The following is a 19,258-nucleotide window of genomic DNA, read 5'->3' on the forward strand; positions in this document are numbered from 1 at the left end:
TTGAGAGGGCGGGACACACTGTACTAGTTAGACAATGATCACTCACCTTAAATTTACCCACTCTGGATTATAGACACCGAGGGAGAGCTTGGAGGGCTGGGAGCCTACCCTGCTGGGCTAGGGACCATGGCTACAAAACCCGGTGACTCAGCTCTCCTCCCGCAAAAGGACGCGAAAGGTTAAGCTTGGAATCTGGTGATAGAACCTTCAAGCGGGAAGGGCACGGGGTTATAGTAGCTTAAAGGGTTTTGTAAAGGAATGAAGCTCCCTGGAGGGGTTTCCTGGAGAAGGCGACTTCCGGACTAGCCTGAGATAGTCCGCCCCGGGCCAAGCGGCAGAGGCACAGGTACAGACAGTATCTAGATGATCGAGGCAGGCAAGGCCATAGCCGTGTGGAATCTGAGCACCTTCTTTATAGTAAGGCAGTGAGGGTGTGCGGCAGGATGTTAGAGACCTTTAGGTGTCGATTGCAGATCCACGGATGGAAGGAGAATTTGGAGTGTCTAGTCCGGAAGCAGAGCCTTGAAAAAGCCCCCAGAAGCCCCAGAGAAGCAATAAGGCCTCAGCTAGCGTTGGAGCCAGGGACTCCCAAAGAGTATTTCAGGATGGCACAGTCAGGGAGCAAGCGACACAGAAAGACTGAGTCTAAGATCCCTCTTCGCCCAGTTTGCACCTTCCTCAAAGGCCTCTTGGCGCTATCCAGTGGAGACCTGACCCTGCCCTTGAGAGTGCTCCAGACTGAAGGAACCGCCCCTCTTGACAAATCGTTTTCTTTGGCAGGTTCTCCTATCCCAGGCATGGTTTTGTTCCCTTGGTTGGCTTTTTGTTCGCCTACGGAAGGCTGGCTTCTCTGTCTACCAGCCTCACCAGGCAGGAGGGAGACTTCCCACAGTGATATAGATATGAATAATTTGCTTTGTTATGGATTTTAAGGTCAATTTTGTTATATGTGTATATATTTCTGATTTTGATTGTGTAGTTCATATAAAAATGCAATGTATAATTAAAAATATAGGTTGTTAATGGATAATCATCGATAATAGTCAAGCTTGTAGTAATGTTAGTCTGATTTTCTAGAAGTGATATATTTCAGATAGACATTCATATCTTTCAAAGACTACAGAACATGGCATTTAATGTTTTAATAACTTAGGACTTTTCATGACAATGAGACATGTCTGCTCCTGGCAGCACCAATCTATTTCAAGAGGAAGATGGGCATCGAAGAGGCTCCTTATGGAGTTTGATAGTCATTTTGGGCAAGAAACTGCTCTTGCCTGGACTGTTGTATAAACTGGACACAGAGAACCTGCAGAGAGAGGACTGCTGAACTTGCCTAAAGGTGAGATGATCTTTCGGGGTTCCTGATTCATGAAAGAGTCTGCGAGACATTCTGCAGGACACAGCAGATAGTGACTGAACTGCCTTTGAAATTTCCTGCTTCATGGAAATGTCTCTGGATATTATGGGCCTGAAGGCCAAAGATGGGTGCCCCAACGATACACAGGAACTTTGGGTGACTGTCCAGGCAGCGAGATGTCTGTCATTTCTAGAGTTTTGGAAGTTGCTTACTTCTTGTTTACTTAGGTAATATATCTTTTGATGGAGTCTTTGATGGAGTTGAAGAATGGATAGTCATAGTTATAGTTTTCCATTATTATGATAAAGATATAGTTATAAATATTGTGACTGTAATTCTTGCTTGATAACTGTTTTGTTATATGTAATTTTACTATGTTAAAATGAAAGCCTTTCTTTTTTGTTTAAACAGAAAAAGGGGAAGTGATGGAGGAGGGTTATCTGTCTATTGTGTTATTTTCATTGGTCAATAAAGAGACTGCCTTGGCCCTCTGATAGGACAGAAAACTAGGTAGGCAGAGTAAACAGAACAGAATGCTGGGAAGAGGGCAATGAGGCAGACGCCATGGAGCCTGCCACCAGGTCAGACATGATGAATCTTTCCCGGTAAGCCACACCTCATGGTGTGATACAGATTAATAGAAATGGGTTAATATCAAGATATGAGAGTTAGTCAGTAACTAACTCTCTAGAGATAATGGGCCAGGCAGTATTTAAATGAATACAACTTATGTGTAATTATTTCTGGGGTTAAGCTAGCCATGCGGGAGCCGGGTGAGGCGAAAAGCAGGCCTGCCCTGCAGCCCCTCACTACACCACAGGCCTCCACTTATGGAGAAAAAGTGGCTGAGCCCTAGATTTTTCACCCCTTAGCTTGATTTGCAGTAACAACTCTGATGACTTTATGAAGATATATAATATAGATATTTCCCCAGTATCTTCAGGGGGTAATGGCAACAGCAATGATCTTTTGCAAATTTCCACAATTCGTCTGAGACTAAATTAAAATAAGCATCTTAAAAGTTAATTTGTTTCTTTTATCCTGTTGTTTTCGAGATAGGGTCTCACTGTGTAGCTCTGGCTGTCCTGAAACTCACTATGTAGACCAGGTTGATCTCAAAATCACACAGATCCACCTTCCTTTGTCTCCCCAGTGTTGAGATTAATGGTGTGTCCCCACTGTGGCCAGTTTTGAAAGATTTTTTTTTAAATTATGCATATATGGTGGGGTGGGGGAAGGTATGTATGTATGAGTTCAGGTGCCCAAAGAGGACAGGAGAGTGTTTGTAATTGCCCTGGAGCCTCCAACTGGGTGATGGACCACCAGCTGAGTTTCTCTGCCAGAGCAGTAAGTGCTTTTAAAGGCTAAACCTTTTCTTTAGTCCCCAAACAAGCGAGCTTTTTTTTTTTTTTAAAAAAAAAAGAATGAAATTAGGTGATCGGTGTTAACACACGCGCACAAACTTACTAGAAAGAGGAGTTTGCGCTTTAACTCTTAACCTAACATGAAATGCAAGAAAATATAAATTTTGTGCTGCAAAATTATTTCAGGCATTTAACCATTTGCCCGTCGCCGTCATCGCCCCCGTGCCCAGTTATTAAATCTGGTTGTCAGGGAAATCTGTTTTTGTTTTTTTTCCCTCCCTTTCACAGTATTTTAGATTCGGGATCATGGAACTTAGCTTAAAAGTCTCATCAAGAGAAGTACTGAAACCAGAACAATTACCCAAGGTTCTACAGAGAAATGACACCCAGCGGGTCACTGATAGAACCTATTTCATTGATGGCTCCAACCAGGGTCTGAAAACCATCCCGTCAGAGATTTTGGCACTGAAAGAATTAGAAGAACTGCATCTGGAGAACAACCAGATTTCAGAAATTCCCCAGGACATTCAGAATTTAAAGAATGTCAAGGTCCTCTACCTGCACAAGAACAAACTGCAAAGTCTGTGTCCGGAGCTGGGGTCGCTGAGCAGCCTGGAGTCGCTGGACCTGAGCGGCAACCCGCTGCTCTACGCCTCGCTGCGGGTACTCAGTTGCCTCCGCACGCTTCGGGAGCTGCGGCTCTACCAAGCCGGCCTGAGAGAGGTTCCCTCCGTGATCTGCAAATCGCTGCACCACCTGGAGCTGTTAGGGCTGTCGGGGAATCACCTGGAATCTCTGCCCGAGGAGATCGTGAACCAGAGCAAGCTCAGGGAGATCTACCTGAAACACAACCAGTTCTCAGCTTTCCCTGGCGTCCTCTGTGCCCTTTCCAACCTGGAGGTGATCGATCTGGACCACAACAAGCTTAAGGCCATCCCGGATGAAATCGGGAACCTGGTGAGGCTACAGAAATTCTACGTGGCGTCTAACAACCTGCCTCTTCTACCGGAGTCTCTGAGCCGGTGCAACAAGCTGACGGTGCTGGATTTGACCCAAAACCTCCTCCACGTCCTCCCGCCCACCCTGGAGCTGCTCACGGAGCTCAAAGAGGTCGGTCTGAGTGGGAACCGCCTGGAGAAGGTGCCCCGCCTCCTGTGCCGCTGGACGGCGCTGAACCTGCTCTACCTGAGCAACACCGGCCTGCATGGACTGCGGCGCTCCTTCAAGCGCCTGGCCAACCTGCGCTTTCTGGATCTTAGTCAGAACCACATTGACCACTTCCCCGCGCAGATCTGCTCGCTCAGGAACCTGGAGATCCTGGCGCTGGATGATAACAAAATAACACAGGTACCGCTTCCTTCCCGCTGTCACTCTGCTCGCCTTTCCTTGATGTGGCGCTATGTTCAGCCAGTATACTGAACCAGCTACCGCCAAAACAACAAACAAACAAACAAACAAACGAAAACAGGCTTATCAAAGATAGATATTCCACAAGGTGGCTCTTTATTTTCTTCCTTTCCGAGTGATAATTCTAACCTCCATCTAGTGTTCTCTTAGGATGCGGGCCACAGCCACTGGGGTGTTTTCGTTCTCAAGGGCATCACTGTGAGGCCAAACCGAACTGAGTTGTTGTAAGGATCAGAGTGCCAAGATTCTAGCCCAGGGTATGGACTCCAGGGTCTCTCCTCCTAACACAGGCCACCGACAGTTTCCATAAAACATGGGCTTTAGCCTGGCCTCAGAAAATACGTTAGTCCTTAACCTTCCATCCCCAGGACACTGAAGAGCAGGTTCGGCTTTGTTTGTTTGTTAGTTCGTTTCTTTTTTTCTGGAGAAACTGTCCCATGGGTGTGGAGATGCATTGTGGAATTGCTCACCACGTCTGAAGACCGGCAGAGCATTAGAAAGTCGGTGGCAGATAAGCTGCAGGATCTCATAGAATGTGATAGAAACAATGTAAGCTAACCGAAGCTGTACGTGTCCATGTGGAGACAACGCAAATGGTGAGGCTTATAGAATGGGGGGGGACCCCGATAAATAATATATTCATTCATTCATTGTTGAACTGCACAAAATTACAAATATGGAGGCCAGAGACATGGCCCACTGGGTAAAACTGTTTGCTGCCAAGCTTGGAAACTTGAGTTTGATCCCGGAGAGGCAGGGGGGACATTGTGGAAGGACAGAACTGACGTCTGCAAGTTGTCCTCTGACCTCCACACTTACTGTGAAGCATACAGGTTCACAGGCACGCATACACAAATAAATAAACATAATAAGCTTACTGAGGATGTCCACTCAAGGTGATGCTCTTTTCTGTCTGGGAGGCGGCGAGGAGAAGAGGGCTGCAGAGCTGAGCCAGCAACACATTCAGGCACTGTGTTAGGGTTAGAACACAGAATCTGCTTAAGGCGTTCCTTTAAGTTTGGTGGTCTGTAAAATAGAATGTAACTTCCAAATAAGGTGTAAAAGCCTTGGTGTGCAATAGGAGGCAAAACATGAAGAGACAGATCCCAGGATCTACAGGGAGCATCCTAACGAGGAACACTCTGAACATGATCTGCTTCCAGTGGAGTTCAGAGCAGTTTCAAAACTGTCGGATGAAAGACTTCTGGAGCTAAAACCAGGTGTCCCCAAGGGCATCAATTCCAAGAAATAACTGTATCACGATTATCGTTATTATAACATTCCATATAATTGTAGTGCTCTTTCTTCCCACATTATCAAACATTCTCTAGGCAACACAGGTACAATGAAGCAACATCAGATGACCCAGGTTGTGGAAAGCAGAGCCGTGGCAGCGTTACCCATGGCCTGAGTCTGGCCCTGTGCTTCGAGTCTTGCCTTCTTATCTGAAGAGCTGACAATAAGATTCCAAACCAATTCTCAAAAGAAGCAAGATGATGTTATTCAAGGACAGTGATAGCGCACATTATAGACAGATACACTGTCCAGATCAATAGCAGACCACCTGAGTAAGGATGCCCATGGGCCCCACTCACTGTTCTATGCTTCATTCTGTGGGGTTAATGAGAAGGGGAGACTCGTCACTGAGGGGAGTAGTCTGGATGGCTTCCTATTTGGATTGATAGATTAGGTCATATATTCATTTATTTCCCGCTATATATGGTCCTTCCTATAATGCATCTAGTTTTAATCATGTCCTCACCTAATTATACATAGACATAAGATAGTAAATAGACTGTCCTTAAAGGTTACTAGAGAACAGAATTTTGCCTTACTGCACATGCGCCCCTATCTAGTTGAGACCGCATTGGCCCATCTATTCGTCATGCCTGAATACACTGGGAATATGCTTGAAAAGATACTATATCAGAACTGGATTGCCACCAGCACAGGGCAGCTTGTGCTTTCGTTCAGAGATGTGAGTACACATAGCCTGACATATGTGGGAGTTCCAGGGGGGCTCTGAGCTTGCATTGTTTGTGCACAGGCGAAAGACCTAGTGCATTATTCCAAGAGGAGGATGGGGTGTTGCTAACCCCAAACCGAATACTGTCCTATACTTGCCTGCCTCAACAGGAAACAGGTGGAACCCCAGACTACTAATAGGCAAACATACATGGTAAATTACATAGTACACATGTAAATGTGTATGAAAGCTGTTTGTCACTAGGGGACACTAAGCAGCTCTACTTTTTGTTTAACAACTTGTTTCAAAGCCAAAAGCTCAACGTTAAAATTCTCACCATAAACCCTGTTAAATTGAGCACTGTGAGTTTGTATACAACTTGGGTGACACTAATGTCAGTACTGATCGCCCGCTACCGCTAGACAACCCAGAAAACTGATTTTTGAGTGTTTAAAACCAGTCTCAGCCTTAACCGTAGCTTTCTGGAATACTTCCAGTTACCATCGACCATGGGCTCACTTTCAAAACTGAAGATACTTGGATTCACAGGGAATGACTTTTCATCCTTCCCAGAGGAAATCTTTTCCTTAGTGTCTCTGGAGAAATTATACATCGGACAAGACCAGGGATCCAAGTTTACCTATCTGCCAGAAAACATCAAGAAATTGCAGGTAAGCCCTCCCAATGAACAGACAAGAAGTGCATACTGCTCTCCCCTACAGCCTATGCCGAGAGAGCTCCAGGCAATGTTTCCAACACTGCATAAAATGTGCATCTGTTTTAGATTTCCAGTCCCATCCATGGGTTTCACATTTTGAGGCTCTCACTGTTCCTGAGTAAGCCCTATAATACTCTACTGTGATTGTTATTCAGTATGTCTTGTAAAAATTCTTTTTCTGGACTGGTGGTAGAGGTACACACCTTTAATCCCAGTACTCAGGAGGCAGAGACAGGCAGATCTTTGTGAGTTCTAGACCAGCCTGGTCTACAAGAGCTAATTCCAGGACAGGCTCCAAAGCTACAGAGAAACCCTGTCTCAAAAAACCAAAAAAAAAAAAAAAAAAAAAAAGAAAGAAAAAAAGAAAAAAGAAAAAAAAGAAATTATTTTTGAATAATGACACGGAGACTTACAAATTATGAAAGCTCAGCCCTTAGCTTAGGTTTGTTTCTAACTAATTCTTAGAACTTAAACTAACCCATTTATATTAATCTTCATTCTGTCATGTAGCTCGTGATTGTTACCTCTTGTCCTGCACTTCCTGCATCCTTTATGTATCACTGTGTATCTGGTACCACTGCCTTTCTGTTTCCCAGAGTCCCCTCTTCCTCTCCCCGGAAGTCCCACCTAAAATCTTCCTATTTAACTATTGGTCATTCAGATTCTTATTAAAACAATCAGAGGCACCTTAGCAAAGACACACCTTCACAGTGTAAGCAAATATTCTGCGACAATGTCTTTTATCTTTTATTTATTCTCTGACAATTTTATATACATATGCAATGCATCTTGATCACAGCCACCTCAACTTCCCTGCTTATTTCCGCAAGATACTCCCCCCAAACACCTGCCTCAGTCTTAGGTGACTATGGCTGTGATGACAAACCATGACCAAAAGCAGCTTGGGGAGGAAAGTGTTTATTTCCCTTACAGTTCCATATAACAGTTCATCGTCAAAAGCCGTGAGGGCAGGAACCTGGAGGTAGGAGCTGATGCAGAGGCCATGGAGGGGTGCTGCTTACTGGCTTGCTCCCCATGGTTTGCTCAGTCTGCTTTCTTATAGAACCCAGGACCACCAGCCCAGGAATGGCACCACCCACAATGGGCTAGGCCTTCTACCATCAATCACGAATTAAGAAAATGCCTTACACCTGGATCTCGTTTTCTTAATTGTGGTTTCCTCCTTTCAGATAACTCCAGCTTGAATCAGGTTGACATAAAACTAGCCAGCATACCTTCCAACCTTCATGGCCATTCTTTTTTCTTTAAAAATCTGACTGTGTCCATTACTGCTGCCTGCTAGAATGTTGACTGATCTTTGTGTGCCTTAATTTGTGCAGGCAACCACAGCTTCCCCTAGTTCATAAGTCATGTCGTGTCCAGAAAACAGCATTCCACAGCATCCCACCCCACCTTCTGCTTTTCTTTTCACATCCTCTGCTATTGTATTCCCTGAGTTTGATGGGATCACTGTTGATGTCATACATGGACTACTTGAAATCCACTTAATTTCAGCCATTTTACCATTTATGAGTCTCCACATTAACTGCTGCCTAACATAGAAAGAAACTTCTCTGGCCAAGGTTGAGGACAGAACTAATCTATGGGTATAAATGGAAGTATTATAAAGGCAGGGGACAACATGAGCGTTCAGTAAAACTACAGAAATAGTTTCTTCACTGGCGCTAGGACCTCTCCAGCCATGGGCTTTTGACCAGGTTTGTGGTACCAGGTACACATTCCCTCCTGTGTAGGCCTCAAATCCTAGCAGAGACTGATTGGTTAGCCCATAACTTACACATCACTACTGTGTCAGCGGCTCTTCGGTATGTCTTTCTACTGTCGTATTTTGGTATGTTCTAGTTGTAGAAATTGACTCATACCATTTTCTATTTAATTTATATATTTCATAGGTATCCCCTTGAAAATGGCATTGTTCAGAAGTTAAAGTGTCCGATGAGTAACATGATTGGAAGCCTGAAGTTTGGTACCCAGGATTTCCTGCAGGAAGCGATGCGACCTGGCTTTCTTGTTTAGTGATGGGCGATTTGATGATGGGTTCATAGTTCTCTGCTGAATCCTAGCAAGATAACTGCATTGACAGTAGTGTCCTTGATAAAGTATGACTATATGTAGCTTGTGTGTAATTTGGCTATTTTAACCTATATGATTTGGGGCACTTAGTTGAAGAATTATAGCTAACTATAATTGTAGATAACTAGCTCTTGGAAGGGAGTAAGTGGTACATTCTGTAATGATCCAAGTTACTTTTTCCTGAGGTTCTGATAAAATTTAGTCACAGTATTCTCATTTCCTCTGTAAGTCCAATGACTTTATTCAAAAGCAATTGTTTTTCTTGATATTAACTCTGCAAATATTATTAGTTATTCTTCTTGTCATTGGACCCAGTACACCTCACTAAACCATCCACGGAAGGATGGTTTATTTGGGCTGACACGGGAGGGATTTCAGTCCATCACACTGGGGAAGACATCGCGTCATGACTGGCTTTGCTATGACAGCAAGAATATGTGTGGCAGAGGGTCCTTAACTTTGGCAGTCCAAGAAACAGTGAGGAAGGCCAAAGCTAGGCCACGTATGACCTCCCACGGTCTGTATTCTGTCAGTCAGGCCCACTTAGAGGTTCCACCAGCTTCAGGAAGCACCACAGTTTGGGGAGTAAGCATGAAAACACAAGCCCTGAGGGACAGTTCAGATTCAAACTACAACAAGTATGCTTCTCCCATTGTTCCAAGGCATGACTTCCCTCCTGCACATGAATGGGCACTCACAGGTAAGTCTGGTTGTTGTAATGCACTTATTAAGATGAGTGTCCTTACCACACGCTCTCATGTTATGACAGAATCTTAAAGAACTATATATAGAGAACAACCAACTGGAGCAGCTGCCTGCATCCCTGGGGTTAATGCCAAACCTGGAAGTTCTTGATTGTCGGCATAATCTTCTCAAGGAACTGCCGGATGCCATTTGCCATGCACAAGGTGAGGAACTTCCCAGGTCCACAGCCCAGCAGGATGAGTCACACACTGTTCATGAATGACTGCCTTGCCTTAAGAAAGACCAATTTTAGAGTTTGTAGGGCTTAGTCCTGTACCATTAGCCGCTGACAGGCTCTCTAGCCACCCGAGGGAAGCCAGGTGCCTCTATATTTGTATAGCTAAGATCTTCCAAAGGTATTTATAAGCTATTATAACAATTATAAACACTATACATTTGAATGAAAAAGAGAAGCAAATAGTGGTTGCTGTGAAAGTTAGCATAAATCTATACTTACTTTCATTACCCCAGTGCCAGCAGTAATCGACTGAACACATGAGATACGACAGCATTTAGAGTTTGTGTAATTATTTAATTATGTAATTTTGTTTATGTAATTATGCAAGTTTATGTAATTATGATGTAAATGTTTATCTCGATCACTAAGTCATTTGAAAGACCCAGAATGACGAGATCAGGGGATATTTAGAATTTTTAGATCGACTTGGAGAAAAACAATTACACTTGATTCCTAAACACTCAAGTATTGCCTGGCCGAGTCACTCTTTATCCACGTACCATCCGTCTGCCCACCCATCTAGCAAGTCTTTGCTGAGTGCTGGCGGGGTTCTCTTTATGTGCTGGAAGAGCAGACACAGAGAGGCGTTTGATTTGATGGTATCAGACGCCAGGAATCTGGTGTCTCCCTCCTCTCCAGCCACTACCCAGTGTATCTCACCTGGGCGACTTTGGGCATGGCGATCCTATGCTAAACCAACCAATGAAAATGAAAATCTTCGTAGGTTTGAGGGAGCTGCTACTGGAGGACAACTTACTCACCCACCTCCCGGAGGACCTGGACCACCTGGTGAACCTCAAGGTTCTAACCCTGATGAACAACCCCATGGAAGACCCTCCAATGGCAGTGTGTGCCCAAGGCAACGATGCCATATGGAGCTACCTGAGGGGAAACCGAATTAGGAAAATGATGGCCACAAAGGTATACTCAAACACAGATTCTTTTCTTTTTCATTTAAAAATCTTTACTCTCAGACGACTTTATGCGTGTATATAATGCATCTTGATGATGTCCCTTATTCCCCTCACCCCTGCCCTCAGACCTGCATGCCCATGGATGTAGGGCAGACCCTGGAGCACGGGAAACCTACCAGCACTCACCCCCTGAAGGAAATTGATTTTTCCAGAAGCCACCAACTGCCAATAAGCCCTCAGCGTAGGGAGGGGCTGTTCATGCTGGATTTTTGGTGGTTTTATCTTGTGTAGGTCTTGGACAGGCAGTTATAGCTGCTCCGCTGTGAGCTCATGAGTGTGAAGGCCCTGTCGTGTTTAGAAGGTGACCCACCCACCTTGGGTTCTTATGTTCCAGCCACCCCACCCCCCCCTTCTGTGATGTTTTCTGAGCTCAGGGACCAGGGACTGAGGGCTCAGCAGTCACTTTTTCTCTACTCTTTGACCAATTCTGATTGTCTGTATTGACTGCTACCCACTGCTATAAGAGGCTTCACCAAAGAAGGCTGGGTGCAGCACTAACCCATGGATAATAGTTTCCCCTTCCACTGTGTGTGTCTGGGCATTAAACTTGGCTTGTCAGAGTTGGTGGCAAGTGTCTTTACCCACTGAACCTTCTCAATAACCCTCTTAAATAATTTTATTGGAGTGAAAAAAAAAAACTGGCATTAACAAAAGCAGTGATATAAGATTAAGACACCAGGAATAGAAGCATTCATGGATTAGAAGACTAGAGACCAGGATCTTGCCATGAACTAGGGTCAAAGGGGGAAGAGCCTTAGATCTTGCTCTCCTCCAGTGACTCCATGAGACATTGGGGACCTCAGATAGGCATGAACATGTCCTATTCAGTTAGCATTCTCTGTACTTCAATTGATCCAAGCCAACATCGTTTCATACCCAAACAATGTGTTAGCTCCCCAGCTGGCACTCTGCTTCCACACTTGCTTCCCCACAGCATCCCTTTTCCTCATGGGTCTCACTGGTCTCTGGTAAAATGGGCACATCTTTGTTCCTTCTGGAATAATAGTCAAGTTCCTGAGTCAATCAAATTCCCTATCACAATTCAGCTGTCCACTTATACTAAATAGTAATACTTCCTTTTCTTTGTCAAAATTAAACTAAAGCAATCATCATTAAATTTTAATAAATCAAAAACAATACCTAAACTGCAATATGAAGGGAAGTAAAATTATATACATTTTTGTACAAATATTTTTTCAAGGCACACCTACTTAAAATGACTGTTCTAGAAGAATGAAAATGCTATTTTATTGGTTATTTCCTAAAAGCAATTTGAAAGGTCATGTGTTCTTCTTGCATATTTTAAAAATGTATATCTAAATATTCTTGCCATAAAATTGAAATAATTACAAAGAATTCAGTTTCCAAAGTGTTTTAAATGTTGATGTTTAAATATGGTTGACATTTTAAATATAGTTCACTATTTTAAAAGTCCCTAGTGGAATCTCAATGCCACTACAATACCATTATCAATATCTATTCATAAAAATTTGGATAAGCCTATTTTTCATAGGTAGAAAGTTTGTGCTATGTTTTTTCTTTCTTGAATATGGATTACACCTTCCCAAGAATCTTACACAAGACAGTGTGCGTGTTTTATTTTAATTCTCTTTTGGACATTTTGGTTTGGGTGTTTTCTAGCTGATGGTTAGTTCTGGGAATGTGGTTGTTTTCCTACTGATGGTCAGTGATGGGAATGGGGTTATTTTCCCTCTGATGGTCAGTGTTGGGGACAGAGTTGTTTTTCTGTTGATGGTTGTAATGGTCTGTCCTGTCCCTTTAAGGCAAAAGCCCTGTCTACTCCCCTTCCTCCTGCCTAGGCAAGCAGATCCTCCTTCCACTTCCAGCCTGTGTTCTCTTCCTGGGCTCCTCTCCTCCCCTCCCCCCTTCTCTCTGTCTCTCTCTTCTCCTGTTCCCTTTCCACCCATAACCCACTGAATAAACTATACCCAAACCCTCTCTCTGCATGGCATGCCTATCAGGTCTCTGTCTCTCACCTGCTTGTGGGACCACCTGCCCAGCCAACAGCCCACCAAGGTCTCTCACCTGCTGCCTCCCACCCTCCTGGGCCCTATACCCGCCTAGACTTACAGAGGCCTCCGGTGGTGGGACCCAGCTGCCCCTGTGTCCCACTTCCAGCTGACCACTGCTACCCCTCTGCCCCTCTGGGAACCACGGCGGTTTACTTAAACCATTACAATGGTCAGTGCTGAGGATGGGGTTGTTTTCCTGTTGATGGTTCATGCTAGGGACAGGGTTGTTTTCCTACTGATGGTCTGTGCTGGGGACAGAATGAAGGAAGTTGCTAATGATAACCAAACCCTTTAGTCCTGCCCGTCACCTTCAGGTCTATGGATTATTTGTTTTTCATAGACCGTCCTTCTGTATTTCTGACCAACAAATATTTTCAGACAATTTTTATTTTAAAATTTAAATTTGGGATTGAGGGATAGTTCAGGAGATAAGTTATTGCCATTGCGTCTGAGGACCTGAATGCGGTCCCTGTAAAGTCAATAAATAACGTAATGATGTTTTAAAGATTAAGCTAAAGGGGAGTGGGTAAAATGTATACTCAATTAAAAACAATAAAGTATAATAAATTAAGCTAAATTTTTCCTGTGGCCATAATTTTTAAAATATCCTATATTATATTATATTTATTCATACTATAAATCATATAAACAATCAAGTATTGTAAATTTTGATCATTTTTAGGCAGATAAAGTATTTTAGAAAGACAAATGAAAAATACTCCTCCCATCCCCCCACTTAGTTTGTACAAACTAAGTAGATGTTAACTACTTTAACATCTACTGGTTACAAAATGAGACAGATTGTATTATAGATTCTACTACATTTTAACAATGGAAGCCCCGAGACACTGTCGGCATAGATGAATACATTAGAATAGAAGAAGCTGATTTCTCTTTTTGTTTGTATTATTAATTTTTTATATTTTTTTTATTTTTTGAGACAGGGTTTCTCCGTAGCTTTGGAGCCTGTCCTGGAACTAGCTCTTGTAGACCAAGCTGGCCTCGAACTCACAGAGATCCACCTGCCTCTGCCTCCCGAGTGCTGGGATTAAAGGCGTGCGCCACCACCGCCTGGCTTGTGTTATTCATTTTATATAATAATGCAGAACCCATTTACAAACTCCTTTGACACTGTCTTTAGCTGACACACCCACTGGTCTTTGTTTTTCCTTGAGGGAGAGTGCGCAGCCACATAGCCTGAGGGAAACACTGGCAGACCCAGTCCTTGAATCACCTCCTCACCAGTGCCAACCCGAGTACTTTGAGTTGTTCCGGTTATTTATCTCAGAGATTTTTAGAGCCCTGGGCAAGACGCCACAAGGGCATGAGGTGTGTCTGTTCTTGCTAAGGTGCCGTCACCTGGTCACCTGGGTAACTGTGAAGGGAAGAGGGGATGGGAGACTGCCTTCCTGGGTTGAATTTGGGAAGGGGTGCATCTAGAAGCCAAAACTCAGGAAGTTGATGACCCTCTTTTGGTCCAGGACCCAAGTCTACAACTTCAAGACAACAAAAGCCCTGTAAATGCACAAAGTGCCTTTAGAGGGCAGTACTGTTCCCAAGAGTCAGCCCTTAATCCCTCCACTTCTTTCTTGGTCTATGCTCAAACTGGATTCTGGGAGTTCTTGCAAAGACCAATCATGTCCCTGCCTCAGGTTCTTCCATCTGCCCAGAGTTGATGCCTCCAGGAAAAGACGATAGCCTCTGCCTTCATCCACTCACTCTCTTCTGAAGCACCCTCTTCCCAGGGCTTCCTTCTGGAACCTCTGCCACAAGACCTGGTCCCCTTGTTAGTGAATTCTTTTACACACACACCCCCCTCCCGGGCAATGTTCTAGTGCCGGAGATGCATAGTGATGGAAACAGACACTCATTTCTGTCTGCTTATTGCTTAAGAGTTGGTAGGGTTGCGGTAAGCATGAAAAACAAAACAAAGTTTTCTGCATGTATCTTTTTGTTTTTTTTTTTTAATTTTTTAAGACAGGATTTCTTTTTATAGATTTTCTCTATAGACTGGCCTTGAACTCAGAGACCTGCCCTCCCCTGCCTCTGCCTCCCTCCGAGAGTGTTCACGCACCTCAGTTCTTGAGAGGCAGAGGCCAGTGGATTTCTGAGTCCCAGGCAAGTTTAATCTACATAGTTCCAGGCCAGCTACACAGTCAGCTCCAGGTTAGTCAGGGATAACTAGTGAGATCTTACCTTAAAAATAAAGAAAGAAAAGGAAGAAATAAGTGTTATTTTGGGGGAAAAAATCAAGGTAAAGGGAACTGAGATTGCTAGAAGCTAAGCCTTATTTATTCAGGGTGGGTTGGCGGGTGGATGTGTGTGAAGGCACATGGGTGCCACAGCTCAAGAATGGAGTCAGAGAGAGTGGGAGAAACAGTCTAATATCAAACGGTCAGCTCCGAACACACACAGGTCACATTAGACAGACTGAGCAGGTTATATTTAGGAATAGCTCCATATATATATATTTGCACGCATGTCACAACAATTAGTGAAAAATAGACCATTAATTTGAAAAAGAGCAAAAGGGATATATAGGAGGGTTTGGAGGGAGGAAAAAGAAGGGGGAAATGATGTGTTTACTATAATCTCAACATCAAGGAAAAAGAATTAAAAGAAGAATCTGCAGGGGTATGTTCTCTCTCTCTCTCTCTCTTTTTTTTCCCAGCAAGTGGATCCTAGGGATCCAACTCAGGTCACCAGCTTGGCAGCGGCTGTCTATACCTGAGGAGTCTCTCGCACCCCATTGTTCCTTCCTTTCTTCTTCTTCACCTCCCTCCCCACTCTCTCTTTCCCATTTTTTTTTGTGTGTGGGAGTGTGTGCATGTGTGTTTGAGTGTGGGAGTGTGTGCATGTGTGTTTGAGAGAGAGAGAGAGAGTATGTGTGTATGTATGTGTAGACTGAGAGGGTGTTGATTTGCCTGGGTGATCAGTCATCTTTGCAAAGATGACTGTCCTGGCTTGGGCTGCAATAACAGATACCACAGAACGGATGGATTAAAGGGCCGGATTTACTTTCTCCTAGTTAAAGAGATGGGGAGTTTGGCATCAGGCTCCAGCCTGGCTGGGTTCTAGGGTTCTAGTGTGATCCATTCCACTGGGGACAGGCAGGTCTTCAACATAAAGGGGGAACATAGGTCAGTCTGTAGCAATAAGTGAGCAAGCTCTGGAGAGGGCAAGCCGCCTGAATACCGGATAGAGGCCCTGGGTTAGCATGGTGCCTGGTGTATCCAAGCAAGAGAGTGACCCATGGGTCCAGAGCAGATGCCAGGGAATGAGCAGATAAGAGAATTAAGGAATGAGAGGGTACAGCCAAGTCAGATGGAGCCTTGAAGCTATGGTGAGGACTTTGGCTTTTGTTTGGAGAGAAATAAGGAGCCAATCATTGGAGGGTCTGAGCGGAGTGTCCCGCGAGAGGACAGGGGCTCTCAAGTAGGTGGGCAGCAGCAGGGTCTGGGGAGCCATGGGGGCTGCTTTTATCTCCTTCAACAAGAATGAGCAGAGGGCACACTCGAGGTCTCAACTCTCCATACTCTGTGCTGCCATTCCCTATGGCTCTCAGCATTTGTGAAGTCAGACATTTCCTTATTTATTTTAAGGCAGGGTCTCATGTAGCCCAGGCCAGCCTGGGACTCAGTGTGTAGCCGGGGATATCCTTGAACTTTTGACCCTCATATTTCTATCCCCCAGGAGCTGTGATTTCAAGCATGGCCACCAAAACAATTTACGTGGCGTTGTGTCTCAGACCTAGGGCTTTACGCATGCTTAGGTCAGCCAAACTCTACCTCAAGCCCCTGTCATACACTTAGCGACCCTCCCACCACTGCACACGGCCTTCAGAGTCCCTGGCCCTGTGGAGGCCCAAAAATGTTACCTATTTTCACCTTGTCTGAAGGTCAGAGAGTTTGAGGTTGCTCAAAATTGTTGACAACCAGGGTTACGTGTCCTGACCTAGGGCGTGGTTACTTGGTTCTTTTGACCTTAAGAGGGCCTGCTCCACCCTGACCAATGGTCAGGAAATTCAAGCTCCTTCTATTGAAATAGGAGGTTTGACCTTGGGAGTGACTGCCCTTAGGATACTTGGTCCAGGGTGGGTTCACTGTAAACAAAAGAATGCTAATGACTTGATATCTCAAAGTAGTGAAGCAAGTAGCTCCTCTAGTTGCCCTGTGGATCATGTTAAAGCAGTCTTTTGTCTTCTTCCCTCTGAGGTATAGAAGTATGTGGGAAGTTAAATGCAGGGATTTCACCATTCACTGGAACCCCCTCCTGGGAGTCCTCCCTCCTATATTTTCTGTTTTCTTACTTTCACTTGCCTCTTCATCCTCCTTACCATTTTTCGGATCCCTATTCCCCTACCCTGGAAAGTGGTATTTTTGCCAAAGCTGGTCTCTGACAGGCCCTCTCTACCTGATTGCCTTGAGACACGGGCTCTCACCCAACTGGAGGATACCATTTCTTTTAGCCTAGTTGGCCAGTGAGCTCTGAGGATCTGCCTGCTTCTCCAGCACAGTGCTGGAGTTACAAGCGTACTACACATAAAGTGCTGGGGATTTGAACTCAGGTTCTCGCACCGGCACAGCGAGTGTCCTAATCCATGGTGTCTCCCCAACCCTTTATGTAAGCTGCAGTCGGACCATGGCAAGCTAACACTGAGTTCGGGTCTACCTTGTTTTCAGATTCAGGCGTGGTGGCGTGGAATCATGGTGCGGAAAGGATGTGGGGCTTTTGAAGAGCTACTGAGAGCCCGAAGAAAAGGGAAAAACTCTCCAAAAGATAAGAAAGGGAAAAAGGCTGCTGCCAAAGGAAAACCCGCAAAAAGGAAATAAAAAAATAATTGCGGAAATGAATGAATGAAGATTGTTAACAGAGCAGGAAGGCCGCGTGTCTAGAGCCCAGACACAGCCACAGGAAAATTATCCACCAACTTGAGGTTATCTGTAATAATAAAAGATTCTTAATTTTGCTGAAATGTTGATGGGAAGCATGACATAACACCTGGTAAGTGCTTTAAGATAGCATGCTAGAGGAGAAAGAGGACATGGGTTCAGATGAAACCAGACAGGGCCAGCTGTTAGCGACAACCACGGGAGTGGGCGGTGAGCATGTGGGGTCCTTGCATTCTTCTGTCTACTTTAAAGCATTTGGGGAAGTCACGTATTTACAAGAAGTTCCAGAGAAATAGACAATGTGTCCAAGAACCTTCCACAGTGTACACTATGCTAGGGTAAATTAGGCCAGAACACTGATGCTGGTTCAGTCAACAGCACTTACTCAGATTCCAGCAGTTACATGCGCACGTGTGCACTGTGTACATGGTGCAGCTCAATGCATTTGTGTCATGCATAGCTTTGTACAAACGCTGGAGTCAAAGACACACTGCTCTTCACAAGTCTCCACTGTGGCATCTTCTGGCTGTCAGAGTGCCACTTCCCACCAAGTCCTAACTCACCCTCCATTTCCCTCCAAATGATATCTGCCTGCAATTGCCCTAAAACTTTTCATTGTATTTATTTACTGTGTGTGTGTGTGCATACATGTGTATGTATGTGTGTGTGCATGTGTGTGTGTGCATGTGTGCGTGAATGAGTCTGCCACAGCACATAGAAGGAGGTCACAGGACAACTTTTGAGACAGTCAGTTCTCCCTGTTCACCATGTGAGGGTCTTGTGATCTCACGCAGGTCAACAGGCCTCCTGGCAAGCACCTTTATTTATTTCACCAGCTCCGGGACTGACTTTTTTTCTTTTTTTAGTTCTTCAAACTTTTATTGATTCCCTGCAGATTTTACACCATTTATCTGAGCCTACCCATCACCCCGCTTCTAATTCACCCTCTACCCGCCCTTGCAACCTCCCCCCAAAACAAAACAAAATGTAAAAGAAAACCCCCAAACCAAGCAAAGCAAACAAACAAAGCAAAAGGAACAAAAACCAAAATGAAACAAAAAAGGGAAGGGGGAAGAATCCAGTCGTGGAGGCCTTAGTGTGGCCGAGTGTATCGTGCAGTTCACAGCAGTGTGGCTGAGTGTGTCGTGCGGTTCACAGCAGTGTGGCTGAGTGTGTCTTGCGGTTCACAGTAGTGTGGCCGAGTGTGTTACCGCGCCAACACGGTCTGGAACCACGAGTCTCGGCGGAGGGTGTCCAGGTTGAATGAAATCCACAGAGCACGAGGTTGAGGTGAAACAGCAGCTTGTATATTGTTCTGCTGGGGCTAGCATTTATACCATGGCACCAAATGGGGAGGGGGCTGCAAAGGGACTGTCACCTGACCCAAGGAGGGACTCTCACCTGACCCCAGTAGGAGTCAAGGACTGATCACAGGCACCCCACCTTCACCTGTCCCCAGTAGGGACTG

General features: G+C 44.8%; 1 protein-coding gene across 1 annotated transcript; it reads left to right on the top strand.

Annotated features, from left to right (window-relative positions):
• The first annotated feature begins 3 nt into the window (after positions 1-3).
• On the top strand, positions 4-17,873 carry Lrriq4 (leucine rich repeats and IQ motif containing 4). Its single transcript, XM_087899581.1, has 7 exons — positions 4-346; positions 1,154-1,342; positions 3,013-4,071; positions 6,595-6,768; positions 9,679-9,817; positions 10,616-10,812; positions 17,581-17,873. The coding sequence occupies exons 3-7, from the start codon at positions 3,031-3,033 to the stop codon at positions 17,728-17,730; spliced, it is 1,701 nt and encodes a 566-aa protein (XP_087755707.1). The 5' UTR covers positions 4-346; positions 1,154-1,342; positions 3,013-3,030; the 3' UTR covers positions 17,731-17,873.
• The last annotated feature ends 1,385 nt before the right edge of the window (positions 17,874-19,258 follow it).

This window comes from Myodes glareolus, chromosome 20 (genome assembly GCF_982192425.1).
Source record: "Myodes glareolus chromosome 20, mMyoGla1.1, whole genome shotgun sequence".
Classification (NCBI taxonomy): domain Eukaryota; kingdom Metazoa; phylum Chordata; class Mammalia; order Rodentia; family Cricetidae; genus Myodes; species Myodes glareolus.

Excerpts from the sequence above, each read along its gene's own strand:
- Lrriq4 (XM_087899581.1), top strand. The coding sequence starts at position 3,031 with ATGGAACTTAGCTTAAAAGTCTCATCAAGAGAAGTACTGAAACCAGAA. Across the intron at positions 4,072-6,594 it reads ATGATAACAAAATAACACAG|TTACCATCGACCATGGGCTC; the intron begins GTACCGCTTCCT and ends GAATACTTCCAG. Across the intron at positions 9,818-10,615 it reads TGCCATTTGCCATGCACAAG|GTTTGAGGGAGCTGCTACTG; the intron begins GTGAGGAACTTC and ends AAATCTTCGTAG.